The sequence below is a fragment of the Tauraco erythrolophus genome, chromosome 3, assembly GCF_009769465.1.
Source record: "Tauraco erythrolophus isolate bTauEry1 chromosome 3, bTauEry1.pri, whole genome shotgun sequence".
NCBI classification, from domain to species: Eukaryota; Metazoa; Chordata; class Aves; order Musophagiformes; family Musophagidae; genus Tauraco; species Tauraco erythrolophus.
In genome coordinates this window covers 82,759,102-82,782,677 of record NC_141467.1, presented here as the reverse complement: position 1 = coordinate 82,782,677, position 23,576 = coordinate 82,759,102, and the positions used below count along the sequence as shown (strand labels likewise).

General features: G+C 43.4%; 1 protein-coding gene across 1 annotated transcript in view; it reads right to left on the bottom strand.

Moving 5' to 3' along the window:
- The window catches only part of FZD6 (frizzled class receptor 6), a 30,647-nt gene extending 9,976 nt beyond the window's left edge, over positions 1-20,671 (bottom strand). The window contains exon 1 of the mRNA XM_009981110.2: positions 20,492-20,671. Within this exon, the coding sequence (XP_009979412.2) occupies positions 20,492-20,671 (180 nt within the window). The remainder of the gene's footprint in view (positions 1-20,491) is intronic.
- Between the last annotated feature and the right edge of the window lie 2,905 nt (positions 20,672-23,576).

Here is a 23,576-nt window from a genome sequence, read left to right as displayed (position 1 = left end):
GCAAGAATAACAGAAAAATGCTTTAAGAAAAACAAAACAAAAAAACGGCACTCCAGCTGCGTGCTGCATCTGCAGATGCCATTACAGCAGGCGCACAAAAGCCTCATCCTGCCCTTGATGCCTGCTCTGGAGCTGCCTTTGCAGGAATCCAGGACTGGAGTATTTTATGACAAGGAGAGAGGTATAGCTCTGGTATAATGTGCTCCAGTTCCATAAATTGGATTACTTCCTAAACGCTATGCGGTTTCAGACGAAAAATATAGCGAGGTGTTAACCCTAAATGAATTAAATTTCCTTTGCACAATTATGATGCTTGTTTTCTTTCAAATTAAATTTTACTTGCTCCAATGTTTAATTTGTGTCAGCTCTATTCTTCCTGGCACATCAGATAAAATAAAGATAATAGCCTGGGTAGTCATATACAACTCCTATAGAAGCTGAGTTTACTTTTGAAATCAAGTCTTGTAGAAATTGTCTTGATTGTTATCAACTCTTCCTTGTTGTTATCCACAGTTCATCTCAGTTGATAAAAAAAATAAAATTAATTTCCTAGAGTGAGTTTTGGGGTGCCAGTCAAGAATTTTTGCAGACTTAAGTAAAAGAGCAATATTTTCTCTAGAAAGTAAAAAATTAAAAAAAAAAATCATATATCCAATATTTTACTAGCTATTTTGATTAGCAACTGACAATTTTTAAATAGCACTTTCCAACATAGCTAATAAGGCTACATATTGTAAGCTCACTCCCCTGATACAGAAAATGAGTATAAAGAAAGTGATGTCTGGTGAAGAAAGTCAGGACATATAACCAACCTTTACCAATATATCACAAGAATCACTACACACTAATACTGTATATTAGAGGTAGAGAATGACAACCTCTAAATGTTTGCAAGAGTTTTACTGTAGCATGTTGACATTGGCTAAAAACTGTTGTTTAAAAAACATATTTTATTTAAATACAAAACTACCTTAACAGATAAATGCAAAAATGCAAAATTGTAGGAAGAAAGCTGTGCTCAGCCTGAAATGTAATCCGAGTAGAAAGCCAAGGACTTGGCTGCCAAGAGTAATTGTTCTTACAAAACGTCTTTCAGCTCACTAAAAATATTTACCTTTTGACACCTGAAAGTATGAACACAAGTTAAGAGCAGGAAGTTTGATGTTCTGAAAACACAAGCAGATGTTCTGAGTCAGACTAAACATGGATTTAGCTGGACCCCCATCCTCCCCACAGCTGCTAGCAAGGAGGATACAGTAAGACAAGCTGACATCCCTCCCAGTTTCCTACAATCAATAGTTTAGGAAACCAGCTGCAGGTTATAACACCACTATGCTGTTGAAAAGACACCGATAGACACCCCCCCTTTCTTCCTAGACCACATCGAATCCCTTTTTCAACCATTTATGCTCATGCCATTTGTAAAATACTACAGCAGCAAGTTATATTGCATAATTTAATCAGGCACCGCTGAGAAAACACTGCATTATTTGTTTATTGTAACACCTAGTTTTGCAACCTAGTTTGTGTTTTGACAAACAGCTAACAGGTTACTCCCTACTTTGTCCATGTCATTTTGCCATCCTGCTCTCATTTACATATCACATTTACCCATTAGCATAATAATGTTTTAAATTTTGATTTATATTCCCTTCATAATACACTTTCCCTTCCATTTTCCTTGACTACATTTGAATACTTACCTCACATGGAGTAAGACAAAGACAACAAAGACTTTTCTGAGTGACAGTAACTAACACAATACTGTGCCCACCTACTCGCATGGATGGCAGGGGTTGTTTTTCCTCATATTCGTTACTCTGCATTTACCAACCCTAAATCTCAGCTACCATGTTTTTCTTTAATTGCATCTATCATAAGACCTCTCTGCAACTCGTTAGTCAATTTTATTTTCTCAGCAAACTCGCTGTCCATCCCTCTTCTAGGTCATTTATGAATTAGCAGTTGAATGTATCAGAGGTTCCAGGACAGATGACTAGGGGGAACCACTCTAGTCATTTATCTGGTACAGGATGAAACTATCAGCTAAGGATTTAATACTCTCCATTGTGCCAAAACATTTATTTATTCCTACTTTTCTTCTTGTTCTTTAGGCAGGCATCAGAAAAGACAGCCCCGATTGTGTTACCAGCATGGTTTCTTTAAAATACATATGTTATGATCGTACCAAAGCCTTTTTGAAAATTCAAGTATCATATGCAGGCTGAATCACCCCTTTCAACAAATGTATAGAGTCCCTCAAAAAACTCCAATAGATCTCACAGGAAATTAGTTCCTTCAACCAAAAAACCCTCTATAAAACGTAAAACTTTGCCTCAAGCACACACAAATGGGATTGGTAAAATACAGATTTCTTTTCAGAAACTGCCTGCTTTTACCATTTAAGAACAGCAAAAGACAGTGAACTGTGCCTGGAACTCTGCTAACAATTATGTATCTTTAAATGTAAGCTTCACTTCCAACTAGCCGATTTGAAAATGTTTCATTATAGAAAATAATAGGTCTGCATTTCCTGACAGACCATAAAAAGCAAAATCTTACCAAAACCAAAGTATTTGCTCCTACAGCTCCATGGCATGTAAGCAAAAAGTGTGAAGCTGAGATCACAAGCTCACTGACAGTAGGAATTAGTTGCTTCAAGGCTGAGTTATCCGGATCACGGGTATCCCAACCAACAACCGGTTTTCACCCAAGTGCTTAGTTGGGTAACCAGCACACGTGCACATGCTGATGTCTTGAGCATTCAAGTCTGGGATTAAATTCGGAATCTAACATCATAGTCTTCTCTTCAGGAAGTTCAGGATCTGCAGGTGACACATCCACACGAAACGGGCTCTTCCAGGAACCCAAGGCACCTGGCATTTCTAGCGGTAGCAACCACTGCCCTGTCACATGAAGAACAGAGATTAAAAACTGCAGATTTGGTGAAGGCAGTGCTAAAAATAGAGTGAAACCAGAGTCTTAAAACCAAGAATGGAGCCTCACAAAGTCACTATAAGTCCTAAAATATAAATTCTCATCTTCCTGCCAGTGGGAAACAAAACCCAGTAAGTATGAGGCAAACTAGAACACACTAACAATCTACCAAAAGAACCTCCAACAAACTAATCACAACTGTAAAGCCAAAGATGTAGTCTGTAAGCACAGAAGCAGCACTGTGTCAAGCAATAGGAATGAAGAACCGAGGGCTGTGAAATGCAAACTTCCCACTGCATTGTCAGTGCAGAGCATGAGAGGAGCATGTGCCCTGTACAGGAACCTCCCAGTGCAAAACAGTCCAAACTGAACCCCGTGAAGCACGCACGTACCCACTGTGCACTGTGAATACGGTCAAACAATCAAAGGGAGTAGAGCATCACTAGCCACCAAGAGAAATATCTTCTGCACTGAACAAAACACCAACTTCCTTAGTAAATCTTAGATTCTTTACAAAGTATGTCTATGTCATATTTTATCCAGAGTTAAAAAGCCGGACTATCTCAGAAATCCAGTCTGTGGTCCTACAAGCAATAACACAACTGAGACAAGTGAAAACAAATGGTGCAGAGTACAGAATAAATGGCAAACACTGTTAAACACGCTTTGTCAACAAGTAAATTGCAACCTGCATGTGCATCTTGAGCTCAGCACGCTTCTCTGTTCTGTACTTAGCAGGCTGGTAAGTCCATGACACAACAGAAACAAGCTCATTATACCAGGCAGACGGTGCAGATGCTCTGTCCTTTCTCATCTCAGTTTTGTCCTAGAGAAAAGTATTACCAGAGATGATAAGATGTCTCTAGGGTTGGGATGTATAGCTTCTAACGTATGTCAAAACGAATAAGTGAAAATGTTTTCCTGTACTCTGCTGACAAATGTCAGAAATATTTAAATCATATAGAAAACAGTGGATCAAAATATCAAGGTCTTTGTTACAACCAGCTATGGTAAACCTTGATTGTAAGAGACAGGAAATATCTTGAATTGCTGAGATGTACAGAGGATAAGAGTCTTTATTCAGCCATTGGCGCCAGTTATTTAAGACAGTAACAACCTGCTCTCCTAACCACTGAGGTCTAGCTACCCAGTTAAAACGTCTAGCTTAGTTAACACTGAGGTCAACTAAGTTAAACAATGAGACACCAGCTCTCTCACTGTTAAGCACTGGTACCCATTTCACGATTTGATACAAACCTTGTGACTTAAAGCCACAACATTACAACCTTGTCACTTACATAACTGTGTATTTCAACCGTAGAAGCGAACATGGGCTTAAATCTCAATTTCTGCAGTCACGCTACACAGTGTACCCCAGATTCCTATCTATATTAAAGATACACATTGTTGTTCAGGAAACTATTTACCTGCTTTACAGGAAACAACACCTCATCTTAATGATAAATAAATAATGGTTAATAATTTACAGAACCAGACCCAAACAAAACTACTGTCCAGTAAGATTCATTACGGAATTAAAAACTACAACCTCAAAACCTAAACACAGTGTATTTTACATACACACTTCCACATGTGATACATAGGAAACATGGCCACTGTCACCCACGGTGTATATAAACAGTCTCAAAAGAACAGGCAGTTATTAGTCTTTATACTCACAGAGCTACACTAACAATTAATCTTCACGGTATCTTTAGCCACTTTTATAATGATAATGTTTCAATTAAAAACAGTGAAACAAGTATGGCACGGTTGATTTAATCCCACACTATTGTTTCAATACAGCTATTCTTGACTGGATGTGAACGAGATTAGCGTCATACCCAGAGAGATTAATGCCTTCATACAATTCCCAGATGGGCTGGCAAGGGTGCTAATTTGTTCATGGCCACAGTGAATCAGCTGCCAAGAAACTCTGACTCCTAATTCATACACAGTTAATTAAGTCATGATAAATAAAAGTCCTAACACATGAAACTAAATGAAGGATGAAATTTTCAAGTTTGATTAGATTTGAAGCAATGTTGAGAAAAGACTAGGTTCTTCCGATTGGATGCTATATCGATGGATTTGGATCAAAGGCAAGTTAAAGACACTTTTAACTTGGTATGCAAGGATTCAGAAACTACTTTGCAGGAGGCTAAGGCAGTTTAAGTATCCGCGTCGTGTTGCTACATGTCTGCGAATAGTTGGTACTTCAACAGCAGAGCTGCAAAACAGAGATGTGGGTGCAGCTTATGAACATTAGTGGAACATCAACCATCTTTTAAACTACCAATGGAGATGGTATGAACTAATTTGCTATTGATTTTGGGGGACCCAAACACTTCATGTCACTACCTGAGCTTCAGGTAATAATCAACTATTGCTGCCAGCAGCAAGTATCAGTCATAATCTGTATTTTCTAACCTTAGTCAAAATTATATGGGTAACTTCACTAAGACAAGAGTTTTTCAGGACTAAAATTCACTGATAGGAATAAAATATTTTAGATATGAATATATATAAGTTTAATATGCATCACTAGTACATGCTAATTTGACAGAGATAAAAGAAAACCATTGAAAGCACATGATTTTGACTTACTAAAATAAGCTGCTTTTAAAGAAAGCAGCATTACTTTCTACAGCTTTCAAAGTAGAATTAAGGCAAATATAATCATGTTTAATTTAAAAGCTTGTCAAACGTTTTTTAAATGTAATCAGCCAGCATTTACAGAGATAAGATTAGATTAGATATAAGGAAGAAATTTTTCACTCAGAGGGTGGTGAGGTACTGGAACAGGTTGCCCAGAGAAGTTGTAGATGCCCCATCCCTGGAAGTGTTCAAGGCCAGGTTGGATGAGGCTTTGGGCAACCTGGTGTAGTGGAGGGTTTCCCTGCCCATGGCAGGGGGGTTGGAACTAGATGATCTTTGAGGTCCCTTCCAACCCTAACCATTCTATGATTCTATGATAAGAATGACATCTTTTGTCAAAGCAGAAATCGGGTTACCTCAATAATTTAAAAGACACAAATAGTTTAAATTTTCTACTCAAGGACAATCTGGAGTTAAGGAGCTGGTGGGGGGGCGGGTGGAAGAAATGAAAATGTAGTAAATAAGTGGACCAAACAATGCTGTTCTGCAATGGAAGACGTTTGCAAAGATACGAGCTTTCATCTTTGCCCTTCAGCTCAACAGCAAACGCAATACATGCACTTGGACTTTCCAAAGCAACAAGTTATTTTAGGGCTCTCAACAAAGCGTAGGGGCAGCTTGACTTGCAAGAGTTGAGAAGCTGAACTGTTCCCAGCAGTCTGCTCATCCCACAGCCGTAGAGTGGTGGGAGCTGCCGATCGGTCAGCACCTGCAGCATTATCATATAGAAGACAAAGTCAGATGGCAGCTGATCTTAAAACACTGTGCTGTAAACTCCAGTGGCTCAGGGACTGATGGGCCGGCAGTCAGATGCCCATGCAGTGCAGGCCCCGGGGGGGCAGACCTGCAGTACCCACCTCAAGCTAAACTAGCCAGGCTGATCACAGGCTGTGCAACTGCTCAATGAGTTGAATTACTCATCATCTAAACACTCAATGTATTTGCAACAAAATCACAGGTATATTTGCAAACTCTTCACCATCATTCATCTCGACACCTCTATATGCAATATACTTCAGTATATATTCAGTTGTGAGCCTTCATACTAGCTGTTCAAAGTTGGTGGGACTTTGAATGAGAATCCAACCAGGGTAAGGACAAGGCACATGGGGGAAGGTTTGCAGAGGTCAGTAGGGTAGCAAGACACTCACTCACTTCAAAAAAAAAAAAACAAAATAAAAGCCAAAAAAACCACCCTACCACCACAACTGGGCACTAGATTTGCCATTGCCAGTATATACAGACACATACACAGAAAGATAAAGCAGTCTATTCTGCTTTTTACTTCTTTGGGCTCCGGTCTGTTTTGCATTAACTAGCAACTGTAGAATTTCCTTCTGTAGCAAAACAACTTAGTTCCATGCTTTCCCTTTAAGTATTTAAGTGAAAAATAAAAATACATATCTCCCTGTATTTCTTCTAACCTTTGTTAAACAATATAAACAGGAATATTACATCTCACTAAGAAGTTATTCTGAAACAAACTACAGTATTCCAATACTTTCCAAAACAGCTTATTAGCAAAATTCACTGCATTTTGTGGTTCTAACCTAAATTATAGCTTGACCTAAATTATAGATATTCCAGCCTCTGCAATTTACAGTCCAAAACAAAAATGAGAGAGTTTTCCCAAGCACTACAGAACTGAACTATTTATACAAAGCTTTCAATTATATATGGTTTTATCTCCATATATACTACACAGAGCATAAGACAGACAAATACAAGTTAACTGAAGGAAAGCATACTGCGAGCCCTCAAACATCTGAAGTCTAGACAGAGCTTTATTACATCTAGACTGTGTTAGCAAAAGAACCTCAAAATAATCTTAAATTTTCATGTATTTGCCATGTATTATGGGAGTAAATGGATTTATTACTGGACTTTTTACATATAACACAATTTAGAAGATTACCAGTAACACTGTAGATGGACTGCCTGTTAGCTATAATAAAGCTCCTCATTTGAAGGGAATTCCAGAAGAAGTTGTTAACTGCTCTGTTTCCAAAAAAGTAATACCAGATTCATGGTTTCCTCCTGTCTTTGAGAGTGTGGACACGCACTTCAGCAGAACAGCACCACACAAGTTATCAAAGTAGTAACCTTGCACCATGCTTTCTTCCTTGCTTACTTCACGTATAAACTAAATCAGGACAATCTCAGTCATGACAGGATTGATCTTCTCAAGCAATTTTCTGCGACATCAAGTAAAGCAATCAAGAGTCAGATCCACAAAGGGGACTGACTACTGCAACAGAAACTTGTGATGCCTAACTTCCAGGTACTTCACAAAGTCGTCAGAGAAGTTTCCGTAACCAATGTCCGCACAGAGAGGCATCCAAGAACAACACTGACAGAATTCAGGAAGCAGAGATAACCTCACAGCTGGAAGAAAACATTTATGCAACAGACTGCTTCTCAGAATGCTCAGGGATCCATGCTCAGACACCTCCTTTGTCAGTTTATAAAATAAAAAAATTAAGCAGTTTAGAGAAGAAAAAAAGAAAAGAAAAAAGAAAAAAGAAAAAAAAAAGGGCTTAAGTCAATAGCTCAGTGACTGGTATGCTCTCGGGAGAGAAATTGAGGATCCTGTTCCACTGAGTATTTAAGTATTTTAACTAAGATGATACAGGATCAACAGACAAAAGCAAGAGACATTTCTGTGCTAGAAAGCCAAACAATCTGCAGTTAGAGACTGACCGGTCACTGCCAACTAGCCTGGAAGGGACAACCACTTCTCTTCCCCACAGATATCCTTTTCTAAACCCAGGCCACGCTAATACTAGGAGAACACCAGTGCATTGATGCCCTTTACCATCACAGAGTTACCATCACAACAAGAAGGCCAGTTCTGCAGTTGCAAAGGCATCTGAACCAGCTCTGCATAGGCCAGCACCAGACCAGACAGATGCCATTTCTACACGGATGCTGATTCTGGTCTGAGACCATCCAGGAACGGAGTTACATGGCACAACAGCTTTGGCTCAGAGCAGACTCCCTTAGACCCGAGGAAGCTCTGCAAGGAGTCATGCTGTTGCCTGCATCAAGTTTTCCACTCTTCGCAGACCTGGGTTAGTCATGCTGTTGGTTAGGTGAGGGCAGAGATATTGTATATAAATTGGAAAACCATGAAGCTTATGAAGTTAATTCCCATGCTAACAGGCAATAATAGAACTGCCACCCTCAGCCTCTCAAATCCAACAAAAGGAAAAGTAGCCACATCACTGATTTCTTGCCCATATCTCATAAAAACAAGACATAGCTTGACTCATGGCCAGCCAAGCAGTGTATCAGAGTCTCAAGGCATGACAAACTGGAAATACTAAAATGATAGAATCAGAATGGTTTGGGTTGGAAGGGACCTTAAATAAAGATCATCTAGTTTCAACCCTCCTGCCACAGGCAGGGACACCCTCCACTAGATCAGGTTGCTCAAAGCCTCTTCCAACCTGGCCCTGATCACCTCCAAGGACGGGGCATTCCCAACTCCTCTGGAGAACCTGTTTCAGTGCCTCGCCACCCTCAATGTAAAAAATTTCTTCCTTATATCTAATAGAAATCTCCCCTCCTTCAGTTTAAAGCCGTTGCCCCTTGTCCTATCACTTTATACCCTTGTAAAATGTCCCTCTCCAGCTTTCTTGTAGGCCCCCTTTAGGTACTGGAAGGCTGCAATAAGATCACCCAAGAGCCTTCTCTTCTCCAGGCTGAACAACCCCAACTCTCAGCCTGTCTTCACAGCAGAGGTTCTCCAGTCCTCGGATCATCTTTGTGGTCCTCCTCTGGACCCACTCCAACAGGTCCACATCCTTCTTATGTTGGGGACCTCAGAGCTGAACACAGTACTGCAGGTGGGGTCTCATGAGAGCAGCAGAAATCAGAAGACAGAGGTAAGAACTGCAGGTAGTGAGGTAGATAAATGCAGCTTTGTGGGCTTCAACTTAGTCATCCGACTTGTGCATGCCTGACTGACGTTGTCTCTTACATCACAACAAAGCGTATGGATTAGTGAAAGTTTATAAAAATTACTAATTTTAATAATTTTCATGTAGTACAGTATCAAATGCCTTCCTGAACTTAAATAGACTTAGTCCCCAGACATAAAGCACAAGTTGCTTCTGTCATGCACACGGGTTGACAAGGAACATGGTATCTTCTGAACGAATTCTTAGTAACACAGACCAGCACAAGTCAGACAGGGCACTAGCACTGAATGACTCAAGAGTCTGAGCCACAAACCAGAGACAGCTCAAAACAACAACGGAAAACTGGATGGCAGTCTCGGTTTGTTTGTGTTTGGGAAGCTTTCACCATGTAGCCAACTTCCTCTATACTTATTATCCACCATCTGCCATAAATTTTGATCCAGAGTAACTTTCTGTAAAATCACTGCTTCTGGGAAGATGAACTGTGCACAAAATGGAAAACCACGCCTTTCACTTTAAATCCATTTCTATAGCTATCATCTTTGCTATAGCTTGAAAACATAAAATTATAATTATTAATAATAATTATTATTATTCAGAGTAGATCATTGTAACAGGAAAAGCAGTACTTTATGCATATGTTTTTAAAAATCTTAAGTCTCTTTTTGAAAAAAAATTTGATACTTCATTCCTAAGTGTTTGTGGGAAATAATTCTTATCTTCCACACAGGTATATTTCTTCTGTGGCATTTTTGATCAGTTATTAATTTTTATGAAGATAAAACGTCCAAAACAATTATAACCTGAGTAGTTATAGATTTTTGCTCTGTAGACATACAGAGCATTTTATGTATGCATTTTAATTAAATTATTTTTATTTATTAACTTTTATTTACTCTTAATTTTTATTTATTCTGAGACACAGGCCAACCTGAGAGGCAAGAAAGCAAGAAAAACAACTTGCTTTTAAATAACATTAAAAAAAATTCCAAATTCTAAAGGATTGATGAGGCAGCTGTTAAAGAAAGAAGCTAATTCCTTTACCCCATTACTTTATGATCACCTCTTCCTTCCTCCAAATGCAAGATACCCAAATATAAAAAAGGGCTCTCAACAAACCTAATGATGTTACTACAGGAGCTTCCTTCTACACACACTGCCTCACAGTCTCTCCTCCATCCCTCCAAAATCCGCACCCAAATCCTTGGCACCTTAAACACCCTGCCTCCCGCTGCTAGTGAGATCAAAGTCAAAGGAGAGGCAGTTTCCTGACAGTTCATTGCTTGCTGTAGCACAGAAGTAACTTACCGCTGCTCAATGGGACAACCTGGTGTGAGCTTTCACCCATCCCTCCCAGAAGCCAGCCTAAACAGAACCCAGGTGCATCCTAGCACCTCCACCACACTGCAGAAACCTTCACCCCGAGAAGCTGGGGGCTGCAGGGATCTCACAAGCCATGGTATTGTTCTGTAACCTCACAGGCAGGCAAGGACTCACATTTGCTTTCCTTCTCCTTCACAGCTGCCTCTGATCAAGAGGAAGATGCATCCACCTCCTTACAAGAGGCAGAAGACATAGGACGGGGGTGGCAACTTCCGCAGGAGACCTTTCATTTCCCTCCAGAACTGCCAAACTGTTGACTATAGTGGCAAACCAGTGGGGCAGATGCACGAAGGCCTGTAAGAAGTCAGCCTAGTCCTAGAGAGACCTCCATCCTTGTCAGTAACTGCTGTTCACCCCCACCACAGGCACCAAAGCACCCCAGGGAGGGCAGCAGGCAGCACAGTAGCTGCTGGGACCCCTCTTGTTCTCCCCTGTTCCAAATGCCTGTACTAGCCCCCAGTACTCATTTTGTTGGTCATGGTGCCTTTCCCCACCGTTATCTTCCCTGTTTCTTCTGTTCTAAAAACTCAAGGCCACCTTTTCTTCTACTCTTTCATCTTATGATATGTGAGCCACGTTAACCTTCAGCATATAACATTTTGTTTGTAGCTCCAGGCATACTCCCCAAAGAGATCCCCTACCCAGATGAACTCTTAAGCTTTGTTTAAAATGGTGCACCTTGTACCTTACCAGAAAGAGCATTAGCTCATGTGAAGCAGTACAGAGCTGGGACATGGAGTCTGGGTAACTGGGTATCACTAGGCCATCATGAGGCTGGGTGGGTACATCTCTGAAAAGCTGCTTTTCATTTTTGTATGCAGGATAAGTGTGCGGAGAGTTTGCTCTGTGGCTGTAGTCACTGGGACTGAAGAAACCTGGTTGTGCAGGCCCTCTGGGGAACACAGCATGAGCCAAACTGGGAAGGATGTGGTTTCTCTCTGAAAGAACTTGATCTACCAGAAGTTTAAGCATAGGAAAGAAGGATGATTTTTTTTTTCCCCCCAAGGAAGCTCTCATCTATCTCACTACAGAGAAGGAAAGGAATGGATGTCTTTGGTAAGAGGACATCCTTTCTGTCCTGCAAAGACTAATTATCCAGGCCTGTCCCCTATGCCTCTATACCATAACAAGTTTCTCTCCCCACATTTATAGTTGCTTACACAGCATTTATGGTTCCCTGCACACCTCCCCTTCTTCTAAAGCAGAAAGCAAGCTAAGCAGAAAGCATAGCTAGGCAGAAAGCATAGCTAGGCAGAAAGCAAGCGAGTCTCCACTCATCTCCACTGTGTAGTTCAGAAGAGGGTAGACAAACGCATTGGTTTTTTTTTGGTCTTTTCCAACCTAGAAAATTCTATGATTCTATGACGGTTAGACTGGATGATCTCTAAGGTCTCTTCCAACCTAGAAAATTCTATTCTATTCTATGATTTTCCTCTGGCAAGTGAATTACTACTGTGATGCAGCAATCACAGCTGCACACAATACACAGAAAAGGTCCAAAAAGGCAATGGAGGACAAAGCAACCATGTTTGTTCCAAAGGGTGTCCCAAGGCAAACTAACAGCAAACTGACAATGAGAGAGAGAAAAAAAGTGGCAAGCTTTGTGGTGCAGACAGTCCTACCTTCTCCTTTGGAATGGGGTAGAAAACTAAAGAGATGACACAATATTAGTTCTCAAAATGGTCATATTTAATCATTGCATTGTCACACTGGAAAAGAAAGCATTGACATTTGACCACATCCCCCATCTCATGCACACCTTTCCTGGACAATTTGCTTTTTGTGGTCTTTGTCAATAAAGGCATAGAAAACATCCTGCAGCCAAGGTGTCATCCTGAACATCACATCCATCTTGCAGGTGGAAAATTAAACTCTCATTCCACCTCCACTTGCATTCTATAAGGGCCTGGGCTCCATACAGCCTTATGACTCACACAGCACTGTGGACAAAGAGCACCTCTCACAGTTGCAGGAAGGCACCTAAACATCACAAAGGTCTCCTCAGAAAGAAAGCATCAGAATCCTCTTCCATTCTTAGGCTAAATTTGTAGAAGATATAAGCATCAGAAGCCTTTCAAAGATGTCCACAAGTGCACCTTGGTGGTTCACAAGGGTCTGCAAGACAATCAAGCTGCTGTTGCCAGAGCTGCCACGGGCCAATCAATGCACTGGATGTGAGCTGTTAACGAGATGCTTGATCCCACAGTTTGATAACTCATGGTCAGCAGAGGGAAAACAGTGAGGGCCACCTGTACACAATGCTAAGCAGTTTTGTCCACTATTCAGAGGAAGATAATGTGAAAAATAACCTTTGAAATCACGATGTCCCTGCTCACTGCAGGGGGGCTGGACTAGATGACTTTTAAAGGTCTCTTCCAACCCAAACTATTCTATGATTCTATGGTCACCACATTACCCCTAGCAGACTTGTCTGTCCTCCCCAAGCTGATTTGCTACTGAACGGGTGAAGTTCATGAGATTCCACAGAGCAACAGCCACTTCCTTAAAAACACAGAGACAATCTTGGAATTGAACATGACGATGGTGAAGCGTAAGGACAAATACTAGCTTCAAATATATCCTTCTATGCCTGAAAGGTTTGTACCCACTGCTGGCTTTCCCCAACTCCAAAGCTGATGTGTTCCCACCAATCTGGGCTCAGCTCCCAAGCCCTAACCACCTCCTATCAACAAAGGCAAAGGAGTTCCAAACTCAGTAGCTCTGTCCATGTTTTCCTTCTCTATATAAACAGCTTTTTGGAAGCTTGCGTGATCCCATTCATTCACAGGTGTCCTCCTGGAGTAAGCTACAGCCACCAGGACTAAGCTCATCATTCCAGACCCACGGTGCCTTGGTTTAGCCAGTGACCACACTCAGCATACAAGTGAGGAGAAGAAGGAGTCCGAGACACAGGCTGCACAACGAGACCCAGAAACCACCAGGGCTTGCAGCTACACTACAAAGGACACTGTGAAAGGGACAGGAACCTGCAGAGGACCAACAACAGGATACCACGGTATTTCCCAGAAAGGTCTGCTGTTGAGAAAGATCTGGAAGACAGCCTTCTGTAGGCCAACTTTAGACCTCATGCACAGTAGGACTGCCCTAAATCTAGGTCAGAATGAAACCCCTCAGTCTCATGCAGTGCACAGGCAAGAAGCATGCTATCAACTTTAACTAGTGTTCCACTCCTGTAACACCAAATTACTTGCTAGCACAGACATAGCCTCTGAACATGGATAAAGACGAGGTTCCGGGAATCACACTGTCAGCACCATCTCAACGAACCCCAGTTAACATCAGGTAAATAACCTCTCTTCATCAAGCGTGCATCACTTTGGACCCTCATGCATTCTAAGCAGCATCCTTTCAGAAGGAGGAGCAAGGCAGTACTTCAAGTTATCAAGTGGACAAGGAATGCTGTTCTGCAAAACCTAATGCTGCCTTGTCTGATGACTGATACACTTAATACCAGTGTAATAGGATTACACACCTTTGCCTGTCTGGTTTCAGGAAATCTGCATGAGCTAATCGCACTTGATGAAGGGCCTCGGTGCTACAGGTAACAAATACTTTTTAGTGGCTGAGATTTAGAGTACCCACAGCACTCGGCAAAGACGGTTTATGAATGTGTTGCTGTAAGAACCACAGTAAGAACTAATGATGACTTATCTTTCTCTGAGAGCAAGAGAGTGCAAAACCAAAAACACACTTCCCAAATTTGTATGGTACTGTAGAAAATGACACAGATGTATATAATTTATACGGTTTTGACCCCTTAGCCAAAGCTCTTCTACAAACGACAAGGTGATGCTCAAAACAATTATTCATATCCAACTGTTCTGTATTTCTAGAGACTTACCCAGCACAGAAGTCAGTCGTACTGCTTTGTGTTTCCCTTGATCCGTATGAAGTGTCTATAAAAATATACTTTAGCATTTGCCAATTTTCATTTAACAAGCAGTGATTGCACTGTTTCACTACCAAAGTCTTGTGACTACCAGTTTGTTCCAATAAGCTAGAAGTTACCTTAGTTTGTCCTAGGTAACATATGATGTACAGCATGCTACATTCACCACTTTTTACACAAGTCTCTGCCCATTAGTACCAGTGATATATGAAACAGCAAAAATGTTACAAGAAAAAAAATGAATTAAAGAACGCCTTGTGCCTATTCCATTAGGTCAATGTCCTCCTCTGCACTCTTTCTCCAACTTAGGCTCTGAGGCAGCATCAGGGACAAAATGTAACTCCAGGCAGATAGAGAAAATTGATTGCTTTCCTATTGAAGCTGAGCTACCAAAAATGTAAAAGCAGAGAGACATAAGCTTCAAGTACTAGTGGTTCACATATTACATGAAGCACTGCTCATACAGAGTAAGAGGGCGAGGCAGGATGCCTGTCTGTAGAGGTTTCAGTAAATTCACACCCGTGCTGTTTTGCAGAACACCCCATGAACAATTCTCTAAACAAAACACCACTTATTTCCCTCAAACTCCTAACCTACAGAAAGTGGACAGCTTCCTCCTCCACTGCGTGTACACATGTTGCAGATTAAGTTTGGTTAACCGAATTCTTTTAACTGTATTCTTTTGTCTGAATAGTATTGCTTAGCACTGCTAAGAATTGTTAGAATTAATAGCTGTGTTTAACATTAGCAGCTGAATTTGCTGAAGCCTTAGGCCCCAAGCTGTGAACTACCACCTCTGAAAGGTGAACTTATTTTGAACTTGTTGCCTAGACACATGACGGGAGGCCTGGGACCAGTGCAAGCTGGAAGATAACAGGGCTGCAACTGCCAACTGAAGCTGCAACTCATCCAGATAAGAAATAGCTAACAGCCCACCTGGAGACAGAGAAAGAATCCAATAAGGAACAAAGACAACCTCAGACCAAAAATTACCATTGGAGTAAGAGGCATGTGCAAGGCGCATGAGCAGTGCACCAAAAATGGGTGCATAGACTGTAAAGGTATAAATGCCCAGAGATTTAAATTTTTTTTTAACCTGGAATCTGAGACTCTGCTGCGGGAAACTTAGGACAAAATTTCTTTAACACACATACACATACGTAGTGATTTAAGTTTGACAGACGCCAGCTTTCCGGTTTTTGGAAGTATCTTCATATTGAATTAATTGTGAATTTATATTTAGTGGAAGCAAATTAAGTGATTACATTAAAAATTTTAACTCACAGAACTTCAGTATTAAGCTTTCAAAATTATTTCTTAATCCACTCCAAACTGGTTTTGTTAGTTGAAACCAATCCTAGTTCTCACACAATTTCCCCCACTGCTGCAGCCAGTTGCACTGAACTCTCCAGACACACACACGTGTTCTGGCACATGGTCAGGAACTCAGAAGTGAACGGAAAACTCACTACTGAATCATTTTTCCAGTCTCTCTGAGGTACTTCATTGTTCTCTGTGGGACGTTTTCCAGTGTTTTGTACAGTCTGCTTTAAAGACTCACTGGCAAGCCTTTCGTCTTTGTACTTCTAACAGACCTGCAGATCTTACCCAGGTCCGGAAGTCTTAAGGCCTTGTCTACAGTGGAAACATTCCAGAAATGCAGCGGAACAGATTAAGAGATATGAACTGAAAGTTACGACACAGTAATATTCTCTGCTGTGCTGGAATAATGCCTTACGTTGACGAGCTATTCCAGGATAGAATGATAGAACCATAGAATGGTTTGGGTTGGAAGGGACTTCAAAGATCATCTAGTTCCAACCCCCCTGCCATGGGCAGGGAAACCCTCCACTACACCAGGCTGCCCAGAGCCTCATTCAACCTGGCCTTGAACACTTCCAGGGATGGGGCATCTACAGCTTCTCTGGGCAACCTGTTCCAGTGCCTCACCACCCTCTGAGTGAAAAATTTTTTCCTTATATCTAATTTTAGTCTGCCCTCTTTCAGTTTAAAGCCATTGTCCGTTGTCCTATCACTGATAGCTGAAGTAGGAATTACTTTGGAATTAGAAGTGACTTGGTTTTGAGGATGACCACGAGGGGGAGTTACATCTATTTCAGTACAGCTGTCACAAACCAGCTATTCTGCTGTGTCCATCCATCTTCCTCACTAGGCAAACTCTAGATCTTCAGCCTCCCAATCTGAGCTAGTAGTAACATGAGCAGTGTTATTATTAAACTACTTTAAGATACAGATACTTTAAGCATCTGCAAATAATTAGATTCCACTGTCATGCAGCTGTTTAGCTAACATACACAAAACAAAACTTCACACCACAAAGTCATGTGGTTTACTTTCCTAAAATCACCGTTTGTTGTATAAACAAAACTAATCCAAATATAAAGCAAAACTCAAGTACCCTAAACTCAGTCTGCTGAGTTGAAAGCTCAGAATAAAAAATAAACTAAAATACAAATGGGGGGGATGGAGGGAACAACTTGAAACAATGAATTTTCTACTGCAGAAAATGACAGAGGGACTATCATCACTAGCCAGAACACCCATAACAGAGGTCATAAGATTGAGCAAGACTTTTTTCCTGCTCTAATCAGTTCAGTGTTCCAGTTTACAGCACATCATTATGAAGAGTTGATACATGAGGCAGAAATGTAAGATCACAGATCAGCTGGTGATGCAGCTGACTTCCTGGAGGACAACCACTACCAAAGACAGTGACTTCACATCATCCTCTCCTGGGGGATTACTATGAAGGCACCATTCCAGAAACTCCAGTTTAACACCTTTCCAGAAAGCAGAGAAACTGTATAAAAGCCTTAGTGCTCCAGCAGATGGAAAGCACAACTCTTCTGGCTATATGAGACATCTCCTCCCCTGGCCCCAAGCAGAACACGCCTGTAAAGCCTTTAGAGTGGGACATCGGAGAGAGTATCACTGTTTTGGAGAGTGAACTTCTGCTTCAGGTAAGACTCATCCCCTTGACAATTCTTCGTTCTTTCTGGGAGTAAACACTTCAGATAAGTAATGGGAAGATGTTTCCAGAGGGGACAGCCACAGAAAAAAAGACCGACATCAAGGCCTTTTCTGCACAAAATGCTTTGATTCCTTGAAGAAGTTCTGCCATATGCCCCGAGACTGCATGATTAAGCAGCTTGCTCAAAGTCAGTTAAGACGAAGTGAGGAAAATACTATAAGCCTCAACCTCAAACCCAGTGTTTACATCCTAAAACCATGCCCAGTCTTGAGAACTGGCTGTGGGGAAGGGAGGGGGAAGAGAGATAAGGAATTTAAAAACAAACCCTTTAAGCACTCCTACGGAGGATCAAAAGAAAGAAGTTTTAACCAACATAATATTAAAATTCTTTCTTTGGTATGAACAAAGTTTGGACTGCCAATTACAGAAAAATTCAAGCGCTCAAAACAACAGAAGTCTCCTCCACCTCCCAACCCGCTACCTCTTTATAGCTGCAAAGTGAAATTAAGCAACATTCCAGAAGTCAATAGCTCCTCCTCCTCTGCTACAACGCCAAATCCTCTGAAAAGCAGAACCCTTTGACAATCTTGAGAAGGTTCTCTGTTGCCATGGACAAACTATATCATCATGTAGAATCACGTCCAAAGGTGTAATTGGAATGCACTGGTCTCCATCAGAGAAAAAGCCCAGCAGCGAACTGCCCTAAGCTTACCATATTAACTCCAGTCTAACTTCTAGCAACAGATTCAACACAAGCTACACACAGAATGGGGGGGAAACTTCCTTATCCTTTCACCAGTAAAGCGGCTACCTGAAAAATTCAGTTGACCAAGCAGTCAACCAGCACTGCTGAATCACTACTAAAGGCAGGCAGATCAGCACACATACACATCAGGTAGCTTAGAAATGTCTGCACAACACTACAGTAGAAAGGTATATCAAATTAGAGGCCAGACAGTGCCAATGACAGGACACTAGGAAGCAAATGAGATATGGTAGGGAAATCAAATCCTAATAGACACTGTTGCTCCATGTAGCCACCCAGTCAGTTGGTTGGGTAGTGATCAACCACTGCAGTAGTCAGAGGTGGTTGTAAGGGAGACAGGACCGAAAGAGAGAGAAAACAACAAAACTTCCCACTACCACATGGTTTGTATGAAGTAGCTATATGAGAATAGGTAAGCCATGAACTTTTTCCAAAAGGAACTCCCTCCACACAGAAGGTGTGCAACAGGCACAAGTTACTGACAGTTTGGAAAAGTCAGTCATAGCAAACTAGTAAATATGGCTTTGTGGTCTCTCTGCTGTAACAGCATGGCGGCTGGAAGGCACGAATACTGACAGAAGCTGGCTCAAGAGTTGTAGTTAAGACACACCAAGTAAGAAGCAGCAGCATACCCGACGAGATAAAGTTGCAGATGCTGTAGAAAGCATTCCTGACAAATGATGACTGGAGAAGGCACTGCACAGAGTTTACAACGCAAGCCTACAGCCCGCCTTCCAATTTAAAAGCCCATATTTTTTCTGAGATCTGCAGCTGCATTCAGTTGCTTGCATACAGGTGTCCTAACATTTCACACCAGAATTTCCCATACATCTACACTGGGCTGGCAAACATGGTGTGAGACCAAAGCCTGTACCCTTCCAGGCTTGGCAGAGGCCAAACAGGGAATCCTGATTATCCCAAGCAACATCGAGAAAAAAATGTTTTGGCAACTGAACCAAGCTCCTCCTCCAAGCTCTGTAAAGAATATGCAAATAAGATTTCAGTAATAGTAGCCACCTCCAATGCCACCTATATTTATATTTTTAAAAAACTAGAAACTTCTTAATTTTCAGCTCACTTCTGTTTCACTCTCTGCACAGCATAAGACAGTAAGATTTTCATGATCTGTGTTATGATGTTCCCCCTCCTCTTACCACTGAAAAGCCATTATTAAAACAGGTTTAAAACTTGTTTTACAAGCCTCTCACCCAGAGAGGCTCTTGCCCTTCATAGCTATTGCTATCGGCAAAGCCTTTCCACAAGGTGGTATATTCTCCAGGGACCCATATGTTACATTCACTTCAGGTAGGAAAGGGTTTGTTTTCAGAGGAGAAAAAAAAAAAAAAACAAAAACAACAAAGAGGAGAGTTGTTCTTTCAGTCAGAGGTTTCAGTATCCAGTCAGAAGACAACAAAATGCAAAAGACATAATGGAGAATAGGGCTAAGAATAGGGCTTATGGCTCCTTAGCAGACATAAGCTAAGAGAAGAACAAACAGCAACTTCTAAACATTATTTTTGCACTACCTGAGTTCAGGTGGGCCAGGAAGTCTCCTGGCTATGCCTCCAGGGAATTTCAAGAATTGCTCTGTGTACCAGTGAGGTGCCTAGGCTATACATGATTAGCTCTGCCAAACAGCTTTGAATAGCCACATTGCTGTGCTACACCCATTCCTCTTCCACTCTAATACAGGATCCGAGGCGGGGGCGGAGGGGAGTGTTTACAGCTCTCTTATACAGTGCTTATACAAGCAATCAGCTCTAGCGCATTCCAAAAAGATTTAAAGAAACACCTAGTCACTAAACATTATCAGCCTGGTCATTCAGTGCAACAGATATCACAAAATGTTTCTCAATGACAAAAAAAAAAGTTGTTTCACAGTGTTTATATTTACATACCGCAGTAGGGGTAAGAAGACTTACCTCCATTTGGAGAGCAGCTGTGTCCTGATCATAGTGTCCCATGATGTTTGGGAAAAAAGTCATATTGTAAGGCATTCCTGAACATCTAGAAATAGTAATTGGCTCACATGTGAATAAACTGTGCCCTCGCACCAGAGTTAGAAGCAAACTGCAAGTCGCAGAGAACACAAGCACTCCCATTTTGTCAGGATCTCCAACTTCAACACATAGCTCTGCTCAGGAGCTAGACAGCCCGGCACTGCACAAGGACAACACCACACATCTTCCTCCGGGGGCTCCAGCGCAGGGCGCGGACACGGGCAGCACGGCAGGCGATCAGACGCTCCTCGCCGCTGCTTTGGGTAATCTCTCCATTTTGGCTGACGGCGATTTTACTAAATCCCTCCTTTCTCGAGCCCGCGCGCTGCAGAAGCAGGAAAAGACAGGGCGGAGTAATTTACAGCAGAAACAACCCGACCGCGACCACCCGTCCGAAGGCCAACTCGGCCTCCTCAGGAGCGTGCAGAAGACACGGCAGCTCCCGCCCGGACCGCACCACGCTCCCCGTACCTCTCCTCTCCTCCCCGCCCCGCCGCGGCAGCGCCCGCAGCCGCCCCCGGCCCCCACTCACCCCGCAGGGGCCGCGGCACGGCACGGCCCGCGCTCCCGCTGCCCCCCGTCCCGGGAAGCGCCGCCTCGCCCAAGGGGAGCAGCGTGTTTGGCCACCGCTCCCGCCCGGGCCCCGGAGCCACCGCTGCTCCCAACGCCCCGTTGTCGGCGCTCGGTTCCCAGCCCCGCCCTGGGAAGCGGCGCCCGCGGGGCCGGGCGGGGAGAGCCGGGCGAGAAGTCGGCCCAGGAGCCGGGGCTCGCCGGGCGCGGCCTCGGCGCCGCATCTCCGACACGCCCGGGCCGCGCCCCCACCACCCCCTCGCCGGGACCCGCCTCCCGGCGGACGCTCTCCCCTCGGCGGCCGCCGCGGGGGACGCCGCCCCGCTCCTTGGCCGCACTCACCCGGGCCGGCCCGGCAGCGACCCCCGCCCGCCGCGGCTGCGATGGCCGCGGCCGCCCCGCGCCACCGACAGGATGTGGCGTCTGGCGGCGGGAGGGGGCGGCGCTCGCGCGATACTTGGCGGGTGCCTCAGGTGCAGGTTGAGCCTCAGGTGAGAAAGTTCCCGGGGCTGAGAGCCCAGATGCCAACGGCGTGAAAAATCCTTCTGAGCGATGCCCGGCGCTTAGGTTTTCATGAAAATGCTCAATAGTAGCTCTGCAGTGCGCCGTATAAATGTTAGGGCGGTTTCCTGACTTTCAAGCGTCGGGAAATGAGCTCGTGGAAGCGATTCCGAGGCGCGTTTCCGAGCAAGCGCCTGGATGTGAGCCCGGCGCGCCGCTGCCGGGGGTGTGCGGGCCCCGCGCGGTGCTCCCTGCCTGCCGGGTCCTGGAGAACGCCCGAATCCCCAAGGGATGAGGGGTGCAGGTGCTCGTTAGATGAAGCTAAGGCTGAGGAAGAGGTCAGTATTAGAAGTCGATGTGGAACGACTGAATTTAAGGAAGGAAAGTGAAGTGATCTGAAGTATTTAGAATCATAGAATCACAGAATGGTTTGGGTTGGAAGGGACCCCAAAGATCATCATGACGATGATGATGAACCCAAACCATTCTATGATCATCTAGTTCCAACCCCCCTGCCGTGGGCAGGGAAACCCTCCACTACACCAGGTTGCCCAAAGCCTCATCCAACCTCGCCTTGAACACTTCCAGGGATGGGGCAGCCACAACTTCTCTGGGCAACCTGCTCCAGTGCCTCACCACCCTCAATGTAAAAAATTTCTTCCTTATATCTAATAGAAATCTCCCCTCTTTCAGTTTAAACCCATTGCCCCTTGTCCTATCACTCCATACCCTTGTAAAAAGTCCCTCTCCAGCTTTCCTGTAGGCCCCCTTTAAGTACTGGAAGGCTGCGATAAGATCACCCCAGAGCCTTCTCTTCTCCAGGCTGAACAGCCCCAACTTTCTCAGCCTGTCTTCAGAGGAGAGGTGCTCCAGACCTCAGATCATCTTTGTGACCCTCCTCTGGACCCGCTTCTAGAGCTCCATGTCCTCCTTGAGTTGGGGACCTCAGAGCTGAATGCGGTATTCCAGGTGGGGGTCTTATGAGAGCACAGTACAGGGGCAGAATCATCTCCCTCGACCTGCTGGCCACACTTCCTTTGATGCAGCCCAGGATATGGTTGGCTTTCTGGACTGCAAGCTAAGGAAAAGGATGAGGTGGAAGCAAAGGGAAATAAGTGTCCAGGAGCACCAGACCTGCCACTCAGGCTACTGCTGTCTTCCAGAGACCCAGCTCAAGGGTGTGTGAACTGTCCTGCTGCTGCACCCATGTCTGCTGCTGTCTGAGACCCCAAACACATCAAACACACGTCCATCAGTGCTTAGCTGTGTTCACAAACACAGGCCTGAGCTAATGAGATGTCACTATAGAAATACTGAAGGTTACTAGGCAGAGATGACCGAATTTCTCTGCGTGGAGCCACCCGAGGTCTCATCAGGCTGCTGTTTAGCCATGCAAGTCACTCTGCGCTCCAGGACTGGAACAGGAAACACCAGATGCCGAGACATGCAAACCAGGCTTAGAAATGGTTTGACAACGTTCAGGCAGCACTCCCTTTCTGCTAGTGTTCCCCAAGGTAATCTGTGCAGCCGGGCACATTTACCCAGAGAATCAGACCATGGATGATGGAGGTTATTCAGAAGACCACAGCCATCTAAAAACTCTCTTCATGTAGATCTTTTGTGTATCATTTCCCGTGTTACTCCATAGAAACATGAAACCCCTCCAGATTCCCTTATGTGAAACCATTTTAGCATCTGTATGAATCATGGGGAGGATTGTACCTACCTGCGGCAGATCCACATAGCTGTAATGGAGTTAAATTTGCTGTACAAACAAGCAACTGAATGGGGAGGTGACTGACATTTTCCCAGCAGGTTTCACGGGTGACATTAATGAAGTCTTGTTTGCAGGTTGTGGAAGTGAATGTGCTCGAACGTACGAAGATACCTACATTATCCTCTGTCGTCGTTCAAGTTCTTGTCTTCCAGCTGGCTT